At 42.7% G+C, this 25,065-nt stretch overlaps 1 protein-coding gene across 5 annotated transcripts in view; it reads right to left on the bottom strand.

Annotated features, from left to right (window-relative positions):
* The window catches only part of glis1b (GLIS family zinc finger 1b), a 76,360-nt gene that overhangs the window by 36,108 nt on the left and 15,187 nt on the right, over positions 1 to 25,065 (bottom strand). For all 5 annotated transcript variants that reach the window (XM_029499419.1, XM_029499415.1, XM_029499416.1 and 2 more), the window contains 2 exons: positions 3,699 to 3,891; positions 886 to 2,422 (listed from right to left, as the gene is read on the bottom strand). In XM_029499419.1, coding sequence (XP_029355279.1) covers positions 886 to 2,422; positions 3,699 to 3,891 — 1,730 coding nt within the window. The remainder of the gene's footprint in view (positions 1 to 885; positions 2,423 to 3,698; positions 3,892 to 25,065) is intronic.

Here is a 25,065-nt window from a genome sequence, read left to right as displayed (position 1 = left end):
GTTACCGACTATCCCTCTGCAGCTCCCTTTCTCCAGACTACTGCATTTCTGTCCATGTTTGCCTTGGATATGGAGCCAATTCACTTAATACTTGTGGGACAGCTAAACATTTAAAGCTCCCTTTTAAATGGATCAAGTGTAGGCATTGTTTGGTTATGTTAACCATATGTGTTGGCTTTTCATGATGTGAATCCCTTCTCAAAAAACAGAGTGCTCGTGAAAATAAACATAGCTTTGCCCTACACAAATTGTGGACTAATTGTGTATTTGGACTAAATCATTCTTAAGGTTGGAGGGCTTTTTCCATTTGCGAAGGGACGAGAAGGGAATGACAGCTTGACATTGATTAGTGTGTTCACTTGTGGAATTGGACCCTTACCTGTAAAGAATACAACCACAAATCTATTTATATTACCGAGGTAGTGCTTCCCTCACGGCAGCACACATCTTCAGTGATCTTAGCACATATATATATATATATATATATCCATGTAAAATACAGGAATTGCAATCATAACAGTTTCTCAACCAAAACAAAATAAAAGTTTCTGTTGAAAAGTAATCAGCAACGAAGCAAGTCCAAGTTTGTTTTTAGATACAATGTGCATATATCTTTTTGAGGAAATATCATCTACTGGGACTGTATTACTTCGCGAACTATGTTTCATTAAACAGAAACAGATGATTGCAATTATGGAAGAACCCACTCCAATAATAAATCAATGAACACAACCTCATACTTTGAAAAGAGAAAGACATCTGACCATAAGGGGATTTTAAGTAATACTGAATGTGCATGTTGTGAAGAGAAGTGAGCACTGGTGTCTGTGTGTTTGGGCCTGGCAGACGTTGAGTCCATAATGTTAGTGGTTTATGATGACTCACCATACACTTGTTAGGTTTCTCTCCGGAGTGGACCCTCATGTGAATGAGCAGCTTGTAGCGCGCGTTGAAGGGCTTGTAGCGGCGAATGCAGCCAGCCCAGAAACAGGTGAAGTCCTCCCCTTTGCGCTGGTCGATGTGGACCTTCTCTATATGCCTCACAAGCTCCTCCTGCTGCTCGTACGCAGCGCTGCAATCAATCCAGCGGCAGACCTGCTTATCGCACAGTGCTCCTCCAACGGGCTCTTCCTGCTCTGGGGCTGTGTGGGCCCCAGGCGGGCCTCCGGAGGTCTGTTTGTGTCCCAGGGAAGAGGTTGGTGCTGATTGCTGGCTTTGGTGGTGAAGTGGGCCCCCAGGGCTGGGCCCCATGTATTGGTGGAGGTGGTAGGGCGGAGGCATGGCAGATCGAGGGGGGTGGTGAGCGTGACGGAGGTGCCCAGTGCGACCACTCAAGTGATGGTGATGATAGTGGTGCTGAAAGAGTTCATCTTCACTGGGAGAGAAGTCATCGATGGGCTCCTGCTTGAGGGTTGCCCCTGATCTTTGGCCCCTGTCCATGAGAGCCCCGGCTTCGGGCCGTGAATGAAGGTTCCCAGACATTAGCCCGCCACTCATCAGTAGCCCCAACCCGTCCGAGCCGCCCTCTCCTCCTCCTCCAAGGCCTCCTCCGGCTGCTGCACCAGACCCACGCCCCTGCAACATGGAGCCCTGCTCCTCACACAGCCCTTGCCCCTGCTCCGGCTCCACCGATGACACCGAAGAGGAGGACGTGGAGGAGGAGGAGGAGGAAAGGGACAGCAGGCAGGTGGCAGGTGAGGACAGCTGACAGCTCTCCTGTACTGCGGCTTGCTGGGGACTGTCGTGAGGTGGGGGCCTTTGGAGGGCTTCCCGTGAGCAGGAGTTAGAGGGTGGGGATGTAGAGGAGGAGGAGGAAGAGGAGGAGAAGCCGGCACTGCTGGTGTGGCTGGGTGAGAGGTTAGTGCGGAACCCGTTGACGCAGGCCACCATCGACATCTGGGAGGAGGCGCAGATGATGGCGGTGATATTGATCTCCTCGGAACCGGCAGCAGCGGGGGATGGGGAACCTGTCGCAGCGATGCTGCCGGTGACAGCGGCGGTGGAGGACTGCGAGGCCAGGGACAGGCAGCGTTTCTTCAGACTGCTAGCACTGAGCAGCCGCGCTGAATGATGGGACCCAGTTGGGGACAAAGCCAGCGGGGAGGAGCCATCTTCATTATTAAAAGGTTGTACTGCGTCTCTTGATACACAGCCTGCTGTACATACGCCATTTCCACCGCTGCTAATATGTGGTGCTCCGACTGCCTCGTCCCGTGGCACCCCAAAAACTTGGCCTGCTCTACAGTTCTGAAACCTGGCCTGAGATGCGTGATGAACCCCGGACCCTGTGCTGGAGGTCTTATAACCCATTGAGTTCTCCTGTTTGATCAGGTAAGGCAGAGAAGAGCGAGCCCCACTGGCACTGCCGCAGCTGAGGCCGGGGGAGGCCCCCGGCAGGGTCCTCTGGAAGGCAGAGGAGGAACTGTAAGAGGAAAAACACACAGAGAGGAATATGAGCGCTTTTAGCCCCCAGACTGATGACAGATACAGTCTGGTTCATCCTCCCCACCAGCAGCACTGTCAAAGTTTAGCTTTCTGCCCCCCCCTTCCTCCTCCAATCTCTCACTCAGTGTCCATTAAAATCATGCCATCCTAAATAACCTCATGGAACAAACATTAACGTGAACATTAACATTGGGTCGCCCGTGCCATGGATTTGGTGACATAAGGTGATGTTGGTAGCATCCACTGCTGGTAATCCAAAGCATTTTTATGAATAAATGAAAAAGGATCCTCTAGCAGTGAGAGGATATGAATGGGCATTTATGACTAAGAATAGAGAGGGGGAGGGACAGAGGGCTTTCCAGACAGAGAGGCCACTGGCTAGTGTGTCCATCTGATGGTCTTTGATGACACAAAGGGGTTAAACCCAACCCAACATTGGGGATAAATAGGGAGTCACCTGTTTTGGTGGCATAATTGCAGCCTATGAAGGGTCACCGTTTACAATACTGTGTATTATGGTGGGAATCTTTTCCCTGATGAATGGGGGACCCAGGTCGGATTTCTCCATGCGTTGCTGTGATCTCCTCCATAATCATTCCTGTCAGTTGGCTCATTATGGATTTTGTCCAAAGCCCCTGAGTGATGTGAGAAGAGCTCTCTTTTCTCTGGGCCGTCTCATGAAGGAATTGTCTTTGTCCCTTCCCCTGAGCATGCTGGGGGAAAAAACAGAGCTAATGCTAACATGGACTGGAGAAAGCCACCGGCGGACTTTGTCAGGGTTGATGTTAATAAAAACCTCCACCCCCCCCTTTCACCCCTCTCTTTTCTTCTATTCAGGAACACCACTTCCTGTTTGGCTGTTGGGGAAATATTGAGAGATAATATGAGAGGAGTGAACGCTTGTCCAGATGCATTTTTCCGTCGGATGACTGAGGATCGAGGGAAAGAAAATCGGAGGGGGAAATGGAGAGAGGTACAGACTCTACAACTTGACCTACAGTAGTCAGAGATTTCACAAGAAAGAATTACATTAGTGTAAAATAAATGCTATAGTTTGGACCCCTGCAGTTTTTTTTATGAGACTGGTTAAAGCTTTCAACCAAATACAGTGTGTACATTTGATTCACACTAGCAGGAATAATGCAGAACACATGTACCTGCACCTTGTTAGTAACTCTACACCAAACAGGAAACACTCAAAACTGAAACAGGAATTAAATTATTATAGGACAGGAATAATAGCGACACTTTACCTGGTGTCTTGGTGAGGGCCGTCCTGCAGAAGGAGGTCGGCGTTAGGTCTGTCGCAGTGGAGGCTCTGGAGGTAAAGCCCCCCTGAATGACCTCCCGCCGGCAGTGGCAGGCTCTGCCCACATCGCATCAGGGTGCCCTCAGCGTCACCCAGCTCAGCGCCCACATCTTTTTCTGAGCAATAGGCGCCGTTCACTGAAAAAGGAGCAGGAGAGCATTAGCAAACTGGCCACATCACAAATCGGATGGAGCTGATACAGTCTTTCCTACACCCAGAGTGACTAGTTCATACTTGGTATGTCCATGTTATAGTTTTGCTATAGCTTGCTTTAGTCACACTCAAAAACCGGTTGAGGAAATTGTACACAGTGATCCATTGACAGCCTTGGAAAAATAATCTGTTTATGATGGGATCCATGACATCAGTGACATGTTGAAATCCTATTAAATTATAAATATTCTCTTGAGGAATAATTGTTGGCTGCGACAACTGTAGTATCCAGTGATATATGGAGAGGTCTTTGGCAAAGTCTGATTGGTGACAGCAAGAATAATGCTGGAGAGATTTATTACAAAATATTATTTTTGGGGTAGTTAAACTTTTATTTTTTTTTTTTTTTTTTTTTGTGGGGACAGGGAGCATTTTGGAAAAAACAAACAAAGTAAAATAAATGTCAGGCCAGTCCAGCCTGTAAAACTGTAACAGCTTTATTAATCAGAAAATTTAATTGCATACTGTCCATTTACATTTTAAGTGAGCCACTCAAATTCAATGTGATCGAGCTGTTTTGGAAAACAGTGATCTAATTTATTTCATCCATCAATCATTTCATTTCTTTAATTAATAAATTTTTGGAGTGAGGTGAACTTGACAAGGTTTTACCTCTCACTCAAAAAGCTTCTTACATGTGTACAAATACACAAAGAAAGGCCAGAAAAAACTGGAGAAAATCTTTCTTTAGTGTTTTTTAATTTGGAACAAACTATGCAGTGTTTTAATAATTACATACACTTTATGTTTTAGTGCTTATCATTCCAATCTGTATTTTTGATTAAAAATGGAGGCTTTAGGAATGTGACCAAAAATAGGAAGGAGAGAGATGAAAGGAGACAGCAGGGCTCTGACTATGAGGGAATATTTGTGAAGGGAAAACCGATATCCTCTCACACACACACATGTTGAGCGCCCCCTCGCACCCCCATTTCAAACTTTCTTAACTCGATTTTTCAAATTCAATTTTTTCCTAACAATGTTATTGACAATGTTATCACACGCCATGAGTTATTATTAATAAACACCAAACGCCCAAACACCATGTATATGAGGGAGAGCACAGAAAAGGTATAGTCCAGGATTAAAAACAGTCCGGGGAACATTAAGCTGATATATGGGGATTTGGGCAACAGATGAAAAAGCAAATAAAAAAAAAAAAAAAAGATTAACCAAAGGAGGGACAAAAGCTATTACAACATGAGTAACAGATGGAGAGGGAGGGTAAACAGGACAAGCAGTGAGGGGAGGAAGTGCTTTGGAATACAGGAAAAAGGTTACAAGAATGAACAAAAGACAAGAGAAAACAAGAGAAGTTTGTGAGCCATGTCATCTTCAGTTTGAGGAACATCTATTCACAGATCCCTCCTACAGTTGATGTATCTGCAGTCTCCTCTGCGTGCACTGTGTCGCGGGTCACAGCAGAAACACAAAGTAGAGAAAAGGCAGAGCGAGCAACGCAAACAGTCCAGTATCGTCACAGGACCCCGAGGAACAACGCTGGTTTCACTCCAAGCCGTTAACAGAAGACACGGCGTCTTTCATCTCTGGGCTGTGCTCAAGCAACACAAACTGAATTGGTCTGTTTTTTTATTGTTTGTTTGTTTGCTTCATAAATTTGCTGGCTGACCATCTCCACCAGCTAGCCTTTACAACATAGTTTCTGTATGAAGGTTTCAAGGCCGGCTGGTGTTAAGCCAAGTGTTTCCCTGCCTCGAGTCAGGAGTAAATTCAATCAGCATGGCCCAGAGTGACATGAAAATGACTTCATGTCATCAAACATCTCTTAATAAGGCCTTGACTCCCCAACTGCATGCACACAAAAGCACAAACAACCAAATAAAAACACTGTCATCATAAAGCACAGGGTGGACTGGCACTCTGTCAATGAAGCCTTGAATGAATGCACATGCTCTCTTGCACACACATATCAGTCACCACCGTATCAAACGCAGACCCACATTGAGCTTTTTGCTCTGTTTCACAGCACGGACTGGGTGAGGGGGGGGGGCACGGCGTTTATTTTTGCCAGGAAAAGGTTACCATGTAAATGAATCAAACGCAGGGGGAAGACAGAAACGACTGTTTACGACGATTACCTGTCTGCTACAGTTTTGACTGAAACAAGCTCATAAAAGCACCCGTTGCTTCTCAGAGGTATTTGTCTTTTAAAAATATCCAGTTAAATGTGTCTTCACTTCTTTTCAGTGCATTCACCGAGCAGGGTTCGCCCTGGGATCGGTTTTACAGAACAGTACATCTGGTATTAGGGTCTGATATCGAAACTCAGCACTTTTTTTTTAGCACTGTTGGCCAAAACGAGTACAAACAACCAATTAAAAAACTGTCAGCTACTGAAAGTTGGCAGCTAATACCTGAGGCCAGATTTAGGAATGATGAGACTACACAAAAACCTTGGATCCCTCGCTTCCCCCACATGAATCAGCATCTATAAACAGAACTCCACACCTCACGCCTCATTTTGACTGTGCATACCCATTTTCTTTTTTCTTTATGATCTAGAATTATATACAACAATATCAACACAAAACAACCACCCACATTATTAGTACACAAGCAAGATTTATTGTTTGCACAACAAAAACTAAGTGATAATTCATTAATGGAAATAATTGTCTTGTGTCATTGTTTAATATTAAATCCTCTTTATTTATCCTGACACATCCCGTGAAATGTTTGAATGTTATTGAAATATTTACTGATCAGACTCAGACGTCATCGGGAGCTTAATGAATATGTTATTCATTAATTTACATTCAGTAAATTTATTCTCCGAGTCGTGAGCTCAGTTTGAGCTCCGAGGAATCTGACCAGCGAACAATAATATTGTGCTTTTTGTTTACTGGGTTTTTTTTCCCCCCTCAGTCATGCCTGACACTCTGTGACACAGACAGGGTCTTCCTTGGTCAAGTGATGGATTAAGAGAGTATCTTCATTCATTCACGGTTAATTATGGGAGCAGGAATGAAGCTTGCGCACATGCGCCCAATTTCTCAATAAGATTTTTATAGGAGTTGTGTCTACATATACCCTTAAATACATGTTTATATTTCAGGTTTTATGTGTGCACGCAGTCGTAGTTGTGAATTGGCACAGTTGGCCACAGGTGACATTTTCAATGTGCTTTTTTTATTAAGAAGGTTTCGGATAAATTACATCCTGTTCCTTTACGCTGAATGTCTAATTTGATGTAATCGATCCTTTTGGGAATATAGTGACCTCATTGATTTAATCCATTGGCCATTTCATTTATTTGATTAAAAATTAAAATAAATACACATACTGAAATCAAAAAATTATGGTTTTTGCAGCCTACTTTATGTGCATAGTTCTTGTACAGCTGCTTGTGTATGAGCATAAAACAACATACGATGTGGGAAATCACACTTTCTATGTTAAATTATTGGAGAAAATCCAAAAATCTTATCAGCATTGATAGCAGTATTTTCAAATTACTTGCGGCCCTCTCTAACTAATATTATCACCAATTACTAAAATCCACAGGATGTTGGTGAACACACAGAAGAGCAGAGGATTAATGGTGATTTGCTGCTAACTTTAAATGGGTTTGAGCCGGATACTGAGCTGAAATGAGTATCCGGTTTGGATATAGTGATTTTGACGAGTACAAATACCAAACAAGTTAATACGAGTCATTACGAGTTAGTACGATTTAATACGAGTTAATACGAGTCAACATCCTGCTGGGCTGAAGGAAAAGTCTCCTAGGAGAAAGAGCCACGTGTCACACTCCGAAAGCCACGCCCACCGGAAGTGAAAACAATCACAATAATAATACAAATAATAATACACTGTCCAGTAGTTAGCTTAAAACATTATTTCGACATGTCAGATGATTATTTTAACACGCTAACTGTACCGGAGAAAACGCGATACAATGAAAAACTCACATCTGTGGCTTTTTCTCATTGCCTTCATTTTAAGGGAGAAACGATCCCACTGAACGGCCAGAGGGGACATCGATATTTACAGCTACCTGAAGGAGTCATTAAACCTGATAGAGATAAAAAGTTAGTCTACATCATCATTTTAAAATATCTTTGTATAACCCAAACGTTTCAAATCTGCTCCACTTTATGGGGTTATGGGTAAACTCGTTTCTTCACTGGGTCCGTTTTTTTCCCGGTCGGGTCACTCCTCTTACCTTGATGTAACACAAATTACGCTGTAAATAAAAATATTGCGAGGCTTACCATAAATATAGCAACTTCTGACCAACCGACATCAATTTCAGGCTTAAAAATAAAATTTTTGCCTAAACCACGCCCACTTCCGGTTTAAGTCCCCTTACCAGTACGAATACAGATACAGATACGGATAATTATTTGTAATAGTTTGTAAATCTCCTGTTTGAAAGTGCATATGTAGTGAACAGTTCTTTTTTTTCTGTTAATATAATTTTATTTCCGCCTCTACTGTCAACAGAAAAAACTATCCACAGAACAGAACAGAACAGCTATTTGGAGTCACCAATGCCAAACAACCTACAGCAGTTTTAAACTTCTTATTCTTTCAGGGGAAGTTACAAATACATCTGGATTTTTGACCTGCTGCCAGCATCTGACTTTCGCATGTGTGTTAGCTGCATCTAGGAGTTTGCGTGACAAATTGTGGTAGAATCATCAGCTAAGTCAGGAGAGAGACTATGAGTGTCACCAAAATGTGCCTTTATTTGGTCCAGTACAAACAGAAGAAGAAGAAAAAGCCCCTGCTCCTGCTTCCAACGTTCATGATGTATGAACACGTTATAAAAGCTCAAGTGGACTGTCTCTCTTTCGGACACACCTTCTGCATGTCTCCAGGACGTTAAAATCAGAGTGTTAAATGAGTGTTAAAGGTCCTGATCCCCCGTGCTGCAGAAAGTTAGCACTCTGGTGATTTAGAGCTTTGCTACATTAACAGAATCAGTCATGCTCTCGTCGAGGGGAAGCCAGCTCCTTAGCATATGGTAGCTTGGATGGTACCCAACAGTAAATTCAGTTTATATTGAATGTGCCATGGTTATTCAGTGCTGAACATTTCATTGTGTGTTAAAGCCTTGCTTGATCAGGAGGTGGAAGCCAGGAAGGAGTATCGGGGACTGAGGTAAAATGTAAAACATACAGCAGCGGTGACAGGAGGTAAGGGATAGTGTGTTTGTACGTGGGTGTCCGTGTGTGTATACATGCCTTTCTATAGTTGTGTGGGTGTGTTTTTGTTATAAACTATCATCATGAGGACATTTTGGCCGGTCCTCAAAAGCTGTTTGAGGATTAAGACTTGGTTATAGGTTGAAGAATAAGATTAAGTTTTGGTTTGGGTAAAAGTTGAGGTTAGGCATTTAGTTGTAATGGAGAGCAGATCAGTCTTACTTCAGTTGTTTATGGGTGGTCTGTTGAGCTGTGTGTTCATCATACTTAAAAATACAGTGTCCCTCTGTGTAATGCATTATGATTATCAAACAAAAATGAAAGGTACCTCTGGAGCCACCAGCATCAATACAGCCCAATGTTTTTATGTTTTTTGCGAGTGGGTCCCCATTTTGTTTGCTTCATGCACAAGCAAAGGAGCAACATGACAGATGGTCATACCACCGATTCCAGTAATTGCATTAGCATACTAAGAAGTGTACTGATGTGTCCAAGGCAGGCAAGAAGCAAAAACTATCTATGTATCTATGTGTATGGCTGTACAAAATCCTCAAGACGTCACTCGTAGCCATACGAAAATCTCCAGCTAACTTTTGGATGAACAAGAGGAGGCGAGTGGAGCCAAGAGGAAAAACATAGGATCATCCACCTGTCATTTAAAACAACACACTGAAGTTATATGAAAGCTAAATGGGTGAGTTAGAGAAAAATCGACCCTCACAGTTGAAATGAAGGGCAAAATTAGCTATAGAGACCTTAAGATCTTTATTTCTTCTGTTTATTTTTAAAATGGGAGTCGTAGCTTACTTTTAAAGCACAAGTGTCTGTTCATTGAACTTCAGTTTCTGGCATTTCTGTGTTGGCTTAATTTTTTTAGTCCCTTAGATTGCTGCATGGAAAGAAGGCAGCTACTAGCAGAGCAAGATGCATGTGAGTATGACTCAAAAACATCTTCTAAAGATTACCTTAGTAAGAGGTAAGAAATGCATTCAGTACATTTGTTGGAAATCAAAGATAAACACCAGCAATCTTTCTTTTTTTTTTTTTTCCGAAACTGAATGTAAACATAACTTTTGTTTGTCCACAGGCCACTTTTGACTGAGTTGAGTGTTTGGTCCAATTCTGGTGAGCACCTTCAAAGAAGCACGGTGGGATGATGCTTTGACACACAGTTGCAAGCATTCAGACCCAGTTAGCAGCGATGTTGTAATGGCATGGGATCGGGGGGATGCAGGGGCAGAAAAGAAAGCGGTAGGACAATGCCAGAAGCACCCGGGGGCAAATCTTGTGTTCAGTACGGAGACCATGTACAGATGTGCTGGCTCATCCTCACAAGAGCCCCTGATGTCAGCATTGCCAATGAAAGACACAGGAACAAATAAGGACTCTATTGTTAGCTGCCTCTTAAAACACCACCCTAAAAAAAAGTAAAAAAAAAAAAAAAAAAAAATTTGGAAGAAACACTTTAGGCAAGAAACAGCCCCTGCTGATAACACGGGGTCTAATAATACTCTGTTACATTCAAAGTGGTATCATCCGTTCCATAACTGTCATCACATGGTACCTATTGCTCCTTCTGCCTCCTCTTTTCTCCTGTATAATTAAAGAAGCATGTTCCTCTCAGTGAGCACCGCTGCAGCATGACAAGCTCACATGCACAAGAGAAGTCAAGCTAAAGGAAGAGTATGCCAGTTTGGTTGCTCCATCGCACATGAATACATAAATGAATACTTTTATTGCAATTATAAAAGGGATAAAGTTTGGCCTCTGAGAACTTGTTTTGGGAGGCTGTGGAAGGAAACGAGGTTCGAATCACCCCGCAACGTGTCTGCTCTGATATCATCCATTTGTCATGCTTCTGTCACGTCCAAATCCTCTGGGAAAACAGCATACAGAGCCATAAAAGTCAGATGCATCACGATCGTGAGGGGGAAAGCGCTCTCTAATCCCTCTCCCTGCTGATTAATGCAGTCACTGTGACCACGGAGGCTGAAAATTAAGACAATAGACAGGAACAATGAGCGAATGCAGGCTCCATTCTGGTAATTAGAGTGCAACTCGGTCTTCAGCGGAGGGTTGTTGTGGTCACCTCCGCGGTGATTACGTTGATTTTTGAACACGCTTCACGTATGTTGGATAAATTTTACATCGGGGGTCGTGGTCGGTTAGGGTGCGTTGTAATCATACACCTCAGGGGCCGATGATCAGACTCATGTTCAAGTTCAGCAAACATTGTGCCTTGGCTAAAAACTCTGCCGCAGTGACTAATAAATGACTAATAAAGCAAAGCAGACACATGTCTCCAATCTAGAAGAACTCAACCCCTCTGAAACAACATGGCTATTATCCCTAGATACGCACTTATGACTGCACTACCATACAAAGCATTCCAGTGCATACAGTGCTGAAAAGATCAAACCACATCATCACATAGCTGAAAGTCTATGTCGCTTGTGTCTCTCTATGATTCTTTCTCTCTCTCTCTCTCTCCTCCTCCCTCTCTCTCTGGTATCATTATTTCTCCAGAGACAGCACCGTTCCTCCATCTGACCAGCAGATGGTCTGGACACCATTATTAACTGTAATTGGTGGTAATCTGGGGCGATTTTTTATTTCGGTGACACTTCATTTTCTATAATTCTCGCCTCTCCCTTTTAAGTCACCTAAGCGTTGTGTTAAGTGCCAGAGTGAGACTGTGCTTGTGCCAGCGTTTAATGCGTTCAAGTCTTCAGAGACATGCAGGCCTCAATGAAAAGCAGATGTGCGGATGGATAGCTGGTTTAAGGAGAGGAAAGGGGGAGTGATCGGAGGTGTACTGTACTGGAAGCAGGAGAGAGGCTTGTGAGGAGGGGTTGTTGGGGGAGGGAAATGGCCTGTCAGGGATGTGATGCAAACATCTGAACCCAAGGTAAAACAACAAGCTGCCAAAACCACAAGACAGATGCCTCTGGAAATCCAACGTGACACCTCAACTCGCCCCACTTTGGCCCCATAAATCAAAACATTCAGCACTTGAACAGTTAATGATGATCATTTTATTCCTGTCTGGCCAAACACCCCCACCACCTTTCACTCTTTCAACATTAGACAGGTCAAAAGATACAAGTGTGCAACAGCAAGCTACAGGACTTTGTAGCAGGATGCTGTAGTTGTGCGTCTTGTCCAGTGCAGATGTTGAGTATTAGGGTGCGCAGCTTTTCCCAGCCTCTCTGAATCTCATAACTCATGTCTATATTTGTGTCTGCAGCATGGGCCCGGAACTCATTTGTTTGCTTAGTAATGGATGTATGATTGAAGAACCTGAGGGCATAAGTAAATGAAAAATAACAATGTCTTGGGAGAAAGCTCCTCTTAAAGCAGGTGCGCAGCAAGTGAAGAAGAAGAAGAAGAAGAAAAAAAAATCCATTAAATTACTGTTGGAGCAGAGAAATGTCAGTGTTTTTGTAGAAGGATTACCGGTATGGGCACACATGAGAACTTTCATGAGGAGAAAATCAATTTGTTCTGGCTGATCTGAGCCACTCTCAACCAGGTATCTGTGTTCCTCCTTGTTTTCTCATGCACAACTCAGTCACACAATGACTCCAGATTGGCCGTTGTGGAGGAGAACATAAAGAAGAAAGAGTTCAGAGTGAATAAGGAGGACTCGTGGCTCCAGAGAAGGCCAACGGTCGGCCCCAATCTTCTCTGAGCACAGCCTGAAAATATCTTACATCAGCTCCAGCAGAGCAATAACACTGAAGAAATTATTAGTGCGTCTAAAATCTGAGAAACAGCTTCAAGAACCCAGCAGTCATAACCTGTGGATATGACTGATTGGTGGTACTAAGTGACTACACAGTTTTAAGTCAGACTAATGAAAGCGGCGGTCGGTAAACGATTAGCTCCCCCCGCCTTTTAGAGAAGAGGGCACATGTTGTTGTGGGAAACAGGCGTCCTCATAATACCGGGCTCTTCAAATGAAGCAGCGCTAACCGCAGTCATGAACATAAACAAATAGCTGGCAGTCAACAGACCGACGATCCCCAACCCCAACAACCTACCCCACCCACCCCATCCCTGTGCCAGGCCAAGTCTCAAAGGCCAACTGATTCACCACATGACTTTAAGGAGGGGGCGCTGCGAGGAAAACCCAAACACGGCAGAGAATGATGGGGGTTGTGTGATGTTTAGATAGACACAGACACTGACACTTTTAAAAGGAGATTGATTGCATGGTTGGGGTAATTACTGATCACGTCCCACCACTTCCTCCCAACTGTGCCAGCCAATCATTTTATCTGCCGCCCCTCCCCTCTGATTAACATAATTACAACTTTGCACTTGCGCATGTCACCACCTGGTGGTAGCACCTCGTCACTGGTGGTGTCTTCCAGCTCATCTCTGCTGCAGGGATGACTGCCACACATGATCACATGATCCAGCACAAAATAAATAAATAAATAAGCAGTCTGAGGATGGAGAAGAACTGAAGATAAGCGATTCAAACTCAAATCAATGAGGAACAAAGATCTTTTGATGCCACGAGATATAACAAATGTGCTTAAATGTGCGGTTTTAAAGCTGCCTTGATTAATTTTTCCCATTTAGGAAACTGTTGAAGACATTTCAACATTCAAGAAAAGTTGTTGGTAAAAACTGAAGAAATAAAATACCTATATTTTCAGATATGAATGGTTTAGGTATAATTATTATATTTTCATCCAAAATAATGCACATTTGCTGGGTTTTCATATTGAGGTATTGCTCCCACGCTTCATGCAGCCTATATTCTGGTCTAAGCACCCCGCATTCATGGCTTTTCATCTATATAATTATCCAGTAAGCATGAACTGACGCACTCATGATCAATATTACTAGAGCTGAGTAATTTGTATAAGCAGCAATAACTTCATGTTGAGATCTGATCGGATAAAGAAAAGAGCTCAGCATGCAGAAACCAAATCAACGTTGTATCCAAATAAAAGGCTTCATGGTTCTTAAACACTGGCCTCTAGGCAGAGCTTTTAAAAAGATAACACCACAGCAGTGATTGATAATCACAAAAATAAGCATATCTTCTATCTTCTAGTCAAACTCTTTTAGGACGTTTGTTAATATAACAAAAAATCTGCACCGTAAGCAAACCACTTTAAAGCGACTAGTAGCCACAACTTATCCCAAAAATCACTATCATAACAACATTTTGCCCACAAATCTGTGCACTGCCAGGATTAATCACAGACAATCACAAAGTTTTACAAGGAGTCCTCAGCCAAACCGCATCCTGTAATTTGACAGAAAAGCCACAATTGTAAAGGCCGAACAGCGCTGAAGGCAACAGTCAGCAGCCCCACAGCCCGACTTGATGGACCAGCAGGCTGACAGACTGACTAACAGACTGACATGATGCACTTGCCTGGCAGGCGTGTCGGGGGGCGTCTGGTTTATTCACAGACACCTTTATGGGGCTGCTGAACAACACAGCTCCAGAGTCAAGCCAAGAGAGCTGAAACCTCAGCAAGGGATCCTGAGGCGCTTCAAAGTCAGACAAGAGGCTGCTCTGTTTGGGGAGGTGGCAGCAAATACTGGCAGAGTGATGTAGCTGGAGTTTTAGGACTGACGAGCACCACACCCTCTTAGAAAGTGTTAAGGTGAGACTGGGACACTGAAATAACCGAATCAAGTTATTTCCTGCAATAACTGAACATGAGAGGTCCAGAAAGTTTCAAATAAGTGTTAATTTGAAAGGTTTTAGTTTCTGAATCGCAGTGTGCAAATGCTACTTTCAGTGCGTATGTGTGCTCACTCGTGAGAATAAGCGGCGTATACAAATCTCCCATTAAAAATAAACATGCCGTGGGTTTAGTGCAGAAGCCACATATCAAAACACAAAGAGGTCCCTCTGAAACTGCTGTGAAATCAGATCCATTTGTCAAACATCGCTATTACCTGCTATTTGTCAAAATTACTATAATAGCATAATAAATCTGCTCCGTTAAGAACAGCTAGGTTCGGAAAAGAACGTCTGTCAAATAGTGGTCCTTTGTAATGATGGTATTATTCCAATATTAAATTTTATGGTATGGCTATGAAGTTGAAATGTAAAAATGTAGAATGTGACAAACGTTGCTTTTCTTGTCCGCCTGTTTCAGTTCATAAATGCTGATTCAGTCTTTCTGTCTTCACACGGTGAATCCAAAAGTGATGTCCTCAGAACCGAAACGTTCCTAAAGCTAAAAACCGTAGATACTTCAATTATGTTTGTTGATACACATAATTTTGTATAAAATTGTGATTATTTTGATGATTGTATTTCTCATGAGCACAAATTCCACATTCACTTGTCTGTATATTATGTCCACATTACAAAACCTGTGTCTGTTCAAGCTTCTTTCATTTGGCTTATTGGGCATGTGTGGTTATTTGGATCATTCGAATTTGGAGAAAAACAGATTCATATAATAAAAGTGTTGAGTTTGGTCTAATATAGAATAACATTATTCTGAGACGAGGAAGAAAAAATGTATAGTTGGATTTTTTTGGTTGTTGCTTTTGTTATTTATTTCCAAGCATTTAAATGTAACTTTTGGATTGGATCGAAATGTGGACACTGAAGAAGAGAGTGTAAATCAATGTGAATGTTTAAGTTTTGTGTTTGAACAATAATAAAGAGTGCACGGCTTTGCAAACTTCACAAAATGCTAAAGCTAGCAGGGGTAGCCATTCACAAGAGCAACGCTAACATCCTGATGTTTATGTTCTCCGTTTAATTGGTTGGCATGGTAACATTTGCTAATTAAAACACAAAGCTTTCCTGAGGCTGACTTCCCATGTTCACGGCCAAAAACCAGATCAATAGTCTCAATCGACTCATTAAAAATGTTACTTTATGGCTCTAAATCTAAAGCTATCGGATCATCAAAGTAATCGCAGTTCACGAGGGACACATGAATGTGTAAACCAAATTTCTAAATGTGAAATGTATTAAGTTGGTGCAATGAGTCTGCTCAGGGGCTGCAACAGTCACTGAAGATGATTTCCTCATACATAAACTCAGATAAGAAAACATATCTGGCTGCCAGATACTCTGCTGCTGTCTTGCTGTAGCTCCCATCAATAAGACTTTGTTAGCTCTGCCCTGTGTGTCAATACACTGCTCACAGTACTCCTTTAGTCCTTTTCAGCCAGCACCCAATATTTACAAGCAAGCCTAAAATCTGTGAGAGAATTCAATTGAACACAGATGGCAGGAAATTCTTCGGAAGTGACAGTGGCCAATTTCAACCACAGAACATAAGGGTGTAGCAGATGCATCAAGGCCCATCTGACGGATTGTGTCTCGTCTTTCTCACCCAACACCACCTCCTGCCATCGGTTACAGTTTGGACAAGACTGGAGATCGACATAACATCTGTAAAACAAGTGATCAATTTGCAGCAATTACTGTATATTTTTTAATGCTTCGGAGGCAGCAGTGGGGGAGAAATAAATAAATAGTTAGGTAAACGTCTGGAAGAAAAATCCCTTGATGGTCGGTGGTCCGCCCGAGACGTTGAGTTTAAGTGTTTAATTAGATCACAGTTGAATGGACCAACATTTGAAAATGATTATTTTGTTACCTACACACAGAGCACATAACCTTCTGTTATTCTCAGGGGGGATGCTAGTTGTTTAAAACAAGGGCCAAACCAGATGTTTTGGAAACTAAAGGAGGAATCCAATTTCACTTCCTATTTCTTGGTTACTTTTTGTTGTTTTAGTGGAGGAAGAATAAAGGAATGGTCCTTTGTGAAAAGGATCTGTTCAAAGCATGCATAGTAATTGCTTTGGCTATTAATCTTTTGGCTCAAAGTTCGGGCCAATGTTTCTCCAAAGTGAATATTTGTCATTCAGGATGGTTGGGGATTAACTCATCTCCAGCATAAAGCTGTGAGGAGAGGAAAATGTATTCACAGGCAGAGGCATGGAGGAGAGGCTTTTATTGGTGTAACTTCATGGCACCAATATCTAGGTATTTCAGGGCATAAAGCCAATTCATTTGTCCTCATGTGTCTTCAAAACAAATGTGAAATTCAGCATGAGACACAGGAAAACAAGCGCCTGCTATGTGGCAAAGTGAGCAGAACGAGGTTTGTCTCATGACTTTACTTGCAGATACCAAGTTTCATTTTAATTTGCAGTAACAGACATGTTGAAATAAGAGCGGCCGTTCAGCCTGATTTTAGAAATAACTACACTTGACTTAATAGCAAAAGATGTGATTTATTCAATAATATGAAACAATATTTTTTGATTATGAGCAGCATTTTGCAGCTGTGGAAATCCCTGACACATTTAGCGCAGCAATAAATACATATTAACTGATTCAAACCAACAGTGATTGAGTGCACTGAAGATCAGCCGAGCGCACAGCAGTTAAGTTCTGCAACCGAAGGGCTGAAAAAGTGATGATAATCAGGTCCGGAGAGGGAGCCTCCTTTTTGACTCTGGGGACACCACATGATTCTAGGGTTTTCATAAATATACAGAATAAATAAGACAGGGCCCCAGGTTTTCCACTGAGCGAACCTGTGTTGAGTTTCAAACCACACATACCTAAGGAAGTCAGCAATACTATTTCTTCATTGTGTAGGGAGTCCTCATTAACCAAAGGCTTTGACGCTCCTCCACAAACACACCTCGTACACTGAGACACGAACACGTAATCGGAGACAGACAGTCCACCAGACATTATATATCACTTCACATCAAACGGAGCTCAATATTGCTCCTGTGAGGTGAAGGGGGCCTCGGCTCCTCGTCAAACTCACATCTTTCGGGAAGAGCCCGCTGTTGGCTGCGGCTCGAGCAGTGATGGTATGACTCCTGAGCCCCCGCGGTTACAGGGACTAAGGCACAGTGGGCCCTGTAAAAACCCAAAATGGTACCAAATGACACCTATGGAAACACATTCAATCTTGTGCGGTGGGAGGTCAACGCACAACTATTTACACAGACAGCGGCGCTGCGCTGGAACGGACAGGGCCACCATCAAAGAGCGTTATGAGTAAATATACTCTCACTGCATAAGCATTTTAGATGTCCGGGCATTTAAGTCCTCCTGTGTTTTTCCTTCTCTTGTTTAATGGCTGTAATAAGATTCCTTTTATTATGATTTCTGCTCTAGCTGCTGTCGGTTATGGCCAAAGTGAGACGTGAGTATTGTCTCAGGAATGAAAGTATTTGATTGGGAACCAGTCACTCTTATTGTGTGTACGCTGTGTCGAGCCCCGGCACCATCGGTTGTATCATGATAAGTAGGAACAGCAGTGTGTACTGGAGGCCTTGTCAACAAAAGAAAACAATCCATCATCTGTGTACCAAGGAGGTGAGCTTACACCGAGAATGAATAAATAAATAAAATTCCACGAGTCATACTGCTACATCGACAGTATACGGCAGGCATGGCATATACAAAACACATCGCACGTTGTATGAAACAAGCCTGTGCAAACTGTATAAAGCCTTAATCAATGTGGTTCAGTCATGTTTACACACGCGGTATGTGTGTATATACAGTGCATCACACTTTTGAAGTTAAAGTCCATTCCCAACATATATGGACGGTAACTCCAATGGCAACTAACCTTCATGTGGTCATATCCATTCATAATATATATACATACTGTACACACAGCCCGAGTTGGACTCTGGTTTGGGGCCATTGTTGCACGTCTTACCAAGCAAACAGGAATAACTGACTGAGTGCTGAGTTGATTACATATCAACGGCGAGTATGATAAGCCCCTGAGGAAAAACTGCTGGTTGTTAGTTGAAAGATTTTTGGATGGCTCGGCCGTGAAAAGAAGGCTAATCAAATGATAACAAGCAGAAATAAAGAAATCATTCATCATATGGATCTTGGCCTCTGCCATGTGCGTGTTGTTTGGCTACTTTCGGCCCAGGAGTGTGAGGGCTGAATAAAGAGGGAATCTCGAAGGGCTCTGGCCTCTACCATGTGTCAGTCCTTTCACATAACCTGGCATTCATTGTGAAGCCCTTTTACGAACCATAAAAAATATTCATTTCGCCCCTGACCTGTTTTCCAATATAGTCTCCAAGCCTATAAAAGGGTTTGCTTTTCATTTATTTTTATTTGGAGAACTTTGAAATGCAAATGTTTGTTTCCTTGCAAGTAAAAATTAAGAGAGGCAATCTTAAAAGAGAAATTCGATGTGAAATATGAATTCTGGCCATTTTACATCATCCCTAACATAAACACGCGGGTTCTCAGTGCAAGTCTTTTTGTGCTGTTAAATGAGTGTACTTTGGCAGGCTGCAGTGTACATATACTGATGCTTCGCCTCTTTTGCTGCAGTCCTTCATGGCTCAGAGCTCTCGAGGCTTGTAGAAGACTGGCATCTTTACAGTGGCCTAGATTGGCCATATTTTTGTGTCAAATGACAAGTCTGGCCCTATAAAAGTGGGTGCTGTGGTTAAGTGGGAATTCATATTTACAGGTAAAGCCATCAAGAACATGCCTAACAAGTTGTGTTGACTCTTGTTGAGATGCGGTTTTGAGGGCTATAGATTTCTTGGGCTACAGACTTCTCCAGCCTCTAATCCAAAAGGTGTAAAATGCAAGTTAAACCTCTAACTCATTTTTTTTTTTATAGTTGGAATAAAAAGATACTTTCTTCAAGACAATCGTGATTGCACTATTGTTAAAACTGTGGGAGGGTGCATTATTCCCAGTGTACCAAACTATTCCCGAAAATTCTAATTTCCGAAAAACTAAAACGCACAAAAAATAAAAATAAATGAATAAAAAACTTCTTGTGCTGTTCATCAGCACTACACATCCGTCTCTGGGCAATCAGATTTGATTGCCACTGACAATCAAGCCACCAGAGATGCATAAGAAATGACTCAAAAGTCATTTGAATTATTCATCACTTGCCGCAACCGCTGAAACCACAAATAGAAAGTTGAATTTCACAACCGATCCTGCGTGGATGTCATTTCAAATATTTGACGTACACTTGAAGCATTGAGAGATTTCCCAACAGTTCACTTCAACATGTTCAAGATGTCAGGCGTGGAACAAAGTTCAACTCTATGCCCGAGCTTTGAATGAGGCCTGAACGGCGTGGTGTTTGTTTGAAGCTCAAACCGGTCTAAAAACACGGCCGGGCCCACGTAAACAGTGAGACATGAGAGGACGAGGCAGAGTTATGTCCAATATGTGCTGACTGAACTGTTGTGATGAAAGGGACTAGGAATGAGCTTGGCCGTAAAACCAAAAGGACTTGGAAAATTGCAAACTAAGAAGGGTTGGGTTTGATTAAGACCAGGACATGAATGGAATCTGAAGCTGGCGGAGAAGGCCATCTTTTATCATTCCTACCTTCATCCTCCGCTGACAATAATATTAGCTTTGCTTTTTACCCATCAAGTTTAGACACACAGCTTTGTCGTTTAGTCATCTAAATCATTAAAAAAAACAAAAACATTCAATTTATGCTTGATAGTCTACATCTTGGCCGTTCGGTTTATGGCTGTCAGTGTGAATTGTTGTTGCTTGATTGCTATAAATTCTTACAATGAATGAAAAAACAACATGTCAATTAGTTGTACAATCATGTTCATATTGTTTGTATACCATTTTGAATAAGAATACCGCAGGTTTTCACATTTCACCGTAAAACTGCTAAGCCTTGATTTATATGTAGCAGTTCACTTCCAGCTCGAATAACAAAGCACTTCCCCTGAAAGCCAGAATGAAGGATTAAACAATAAAACTCTCTTCGTTCTGCGCAAGTGAGTGTATCAGTTTCCAACCCAAAAAGTCTGTAACACAGTAGACCTGTGTGTTCCACCGCAGGACAACAAACACACCGTCAAAGTCCACAGAGCGCTGCAGAACGCACCGGCCTGTGTAATGCTGCAGAACACGCAGCAGGTATTTGTTAGTTAATCAGCGTTCGAATTAAGCTGGAGGCTGAGGCTGCGTTCAGGAGCAGCAGGACTGTTTTGACTAAGCCCTCTCAGCGAGGGCCTGGTCGTGGAGACTCCCAGCATTTGTAAAAGATTAGCGGCCTGGTCCTGATGTACTGAGTTCAGGTCAGTCAGAGTGCAGGGCTCGGACGCAAAGCGAGCGGCACCCTATCTCTCCCATTGGCAGCTCTCGCACAGTACATCTACCAGTCCTGAATAATGTGATTAAAGGTTTTGCAGCGGGGGTTGGGAGTTTGCAAGGGGGGTGGGTTTATGCAGAAGTTGCTCCTTAAAGAAGCGGTATTACTCAGTTTGACGGACAATCACTACGGCCATGCAACAGAAGCCTTTCTAGCATATCAGGACAGTCCTTCCTCTACTATGAAACCCAAAGTTTCCCACCATGTGCACATTTGTGTACCTTTTATGTGCCACATTTGCTCAGTTTGTATCACATTAGGGTGTTCAATCAGATGTGAACACTTCCAAGCAGAGTGTCTAAGCTGAATAAAGGAATAACAATAGCCCAAATGCTCTCAGCCTATCATTAGCCAAAAAGACTAAATGAAAACCAACTGTGTGGGAACAATAAAATAATTTGTCAAGGGAGAAGGGTGCAGATAAATTCTGCAAAGCATTTTCCAATTGGCTGAGGCTCCAGCATGCTGGGCCAAGTGCTCAGCACCTGGCTTTCACAGCTCTGACGCTGCCTAACTCATTTAAACTTTCAAACACATGTCTATTAGATCACTGTTGAGCTGAAAGAGCCTGATTAGACTTTTTATCGGTATTCGTCAACATGTGCCATGAGCTGACTTTTTAAGGGCAAAAGTTAGATAAACACAAAAAGCAGAGAAGGGATAAAATTAAGCCCTCTGCTCTTTTTTTCTCACTCCCTCCACAATCTGCTCACTAAATCTGTGACTCAGCTTCAGTGAGGACATAGTGGGGATAAAGCCAGCTGCTCATCCTACATGTTATTTTCAAAAACTCCCAGTGATATACAAAAGACATTTCCTGCTGCAAGAAGGTTTATTGGTTTACCGAAGCTGTGCGAACCCATGTGGCCTGTTTGTGTGGATCTGAGAACCTCAGAAAAATCAGTTTCAAGGTGAGCAGAGCTCCGCTTGCCTTTGTCGTAAAAGGCAGAAGGCCGGGGGAAGCGCTGTAAACGTCATGAAAGCCACAGCACGGCTACGCGCTGGTTCCCGTTAGTCCTAAATCTTTCAGCTTCCATTTTTTTACTCAACTCGCCTGCCCTCTCTATTAAATATGAGAGAAATCAAGCTTGGAAAGGTCCAAGAGATCGTTCTCCAAGGCAAACATTCACATGCTGACGTCCGTATGGAAATGCCCACAAGCAGCAACAGATATCGTCCTAATCTGTCCAGATGCACCGATTCGTATTCCAGTTGGCCCAGAGCATTAAATGACAATAATACGTCTTTGGCAATCATTATCGGTCGCTTGCTACTTTTTTTTGCCAAGTAGTGAGACTTTTTACTTTCAAAAACAAAGTTGCAACAAGTGGCTGACCAGTGTCGCCACACAAAGTTCATCTGCCAAAAAAAGCTGCAAACAAAAACCTTCTGCGCTGCAGCGTACTCTGCTCTAATTAGCTGGCAAATGTGTATTTATTATTTTTTTTAATAGCACCTCATGTTTTCATGTTCAGAGTTGACGAACTTGTCCATCTTGTCCGTTCACTTAAACCCAAACAGCAACACACACACGTGCACACACACACACGTGCACACACACAAACACACACACACAAACACACACACACACACACACACAAATGGAGTACAAATCTCCTTAGTACTAAAACTGCTAACAATGAGCCCCATAAGAGAAACTAAGTGTCCAACATGATGTTTGTGTTAAGCAGTGTATTATAGAAGCCGACTTCTGGGTCTTGGGGGGAATGTTAAGCATGTTAATGAAGAGTGCATACTGAGGTTATTACTCAGTGTAATATGGATTCATTTAACACACTTATTGCATGGCCCATAGGAGCCTTAGTTCAAGTGGACAAAAAGGAGAACTGTACTTAATCCTGGCAACAGTAAATCAAAGAAGAACAGGGCTGATTGTCTTCAACAAAACTGCTTCCAGCCAAATTATTTTCCCCTTTAGGGACTACAGGAAACGACTGCCAGCAGAATGAAAACTGCGCAGCCTTCTTTCAAATGCAATTTGATGCAGAGAATGTAAATCAGACAGTTGCTACGTGAGCCAGAAGATAACAGATGTCTCCGCTGCTTGCAGAGTAAAACTTCTAAGGAGAGGAGCCATCTCATCGGTGTGAGAGGCCGTTTCCATCTCCTGAGGGTACAATCAAACTGACATCTCGAGTAGACAGCGACACAAGCACAGCAGCTACGAGCCAAAGTCATCTTTGATTCCTTCAACTCCCTGTTTGGCCACCAGTCCGTCAAAGACCATTAAACAAAGACACTGATAGGCGACAGGAGATTAAATTGACAATTCTTGGATTTAGCTGGAAAAGTGAAAGGAAGCACTGATGCTCACTTTCCGATGTTGGAACATCTTCTGTCAGTGGTTTGTACTTAGACAACTATCATGTGTTAGGGTGTGCGGCTGTGTGCGGGTGTGGAAGCAAACCACACTCACTTTAGAAATAATACAAGTGATTTTGTTTGGTCTTCTTTTTGTCCATAGGGAGTTCTCATACACAAGACATTCCCACATAATGGCAAAGAAAAAAATCCACAGCGTCACATCCTGGGAAATTGCATCTTCTTATCACATAGAGCATCTCCTAACTCTGATATTAGCCCGCTGAAAAACAGCCTTCCCTTTCAAATATAATTGTCTGTAAAAAGTCTGTAAAAATAACCCTAAGCATTACAGATCACAGTGCTGGCATGCAGCCTTTAAACTTTATTAACATCCAGAGTCGGCCTGGCGAAACTCCCAGCTCCCTGCAACTTCAGAGTTACAAGCATTAACCTGAACAGGGCACCAGCATCACTTTCCCAAAATCCTCCACTTCCTCCCATCACGCAACACTGTGCAGTCCAGATTTGCTACTAAAAAAAGAAACTTCAAAAAGCAACATTTCGACAAAAACACCAATCCACCTGCGCCTCAGCGCTGCCTGTGTGATGGGATGAAGCAGGATGATATCAATCTCCGCACTGACGAAACCTTAGACACGACTTGACTGCACGCCACGCAAAGGCTATAATAAATCTTGACAGAAAAATTTTCTTGCCAACGCCTTAAAATATCTTCTTGAAAGAATAATTCACTAGATTTTGTGTGATGAAATTTGGCTCTGGATCCGGGACAATAAAGCGTGTAGATCCATATCTGCCAAGACAAAAGCACATACGAATATCTGAGTCCAAATCATCCAAGTACAGCAGTGCAGGTTTTCATGCTCGGGGTTCGTGATTGATGGCAACTCACATCATTCACAGACAAGCAAGAGCAAAGTGGTTTTTCTTTTCCTTTCTCTGAGCAACCTTCGTTCTATCGCTCCTTTGTGTACTTATTAAGCCCTGGTAAGCAAGTTAATGCAGCACTGGGGCTGGACTGCATTCCACATGACTAGAGAATAAGTAATTCCTCCAGAATGCTGGGCTTCTATTAACAAGCACTAATAAAGTATATAAACTGCACTATTAGACTTTATAATGTCTTTCATAGTCCTCTGGGGTCGCGCCAGCCAATGGTGCGGTGAGCTGACTGGGCACTGCCCCATCCAAGCTTCCTGGCAGAGATGGAGAGAGAACAAGAGAGAGGATAAAACTCAATCTTTCTGGCTGCCTTCCCCCCCTGCGCTCTAATGAAGGCATTAAAACAGCCTCGGCTCGCATCATGTTTGCCCGTTTGTTTTTGACCACTCGGTTGAAGCCGGCGTTTGATTGGTTTGGCTGATTAAACACCATGATGACCAGCATTGTAAAAAAAAAAAAAAAAAAAACAACAACAACAACA

Source organism: Echeneis naucrates, chromosome 4 (assembly GCF_900963305.1).
Source record: "Echeneis naucrates chromosome 4, fEcheNa1.1, whole genome shotgun sequence".
Lineage (NCBI taxonomy): Eukaryota > Metazoa > Chordata > Actinopteri > Carangiformes > Echeneidae > Echeneis > Echeneis naucrates.
The sequence above is the reverse complement of the archived record's forward strand: the minus strand, read 5'-3'. Positions and strand labels throughout refer to the sequence as shown.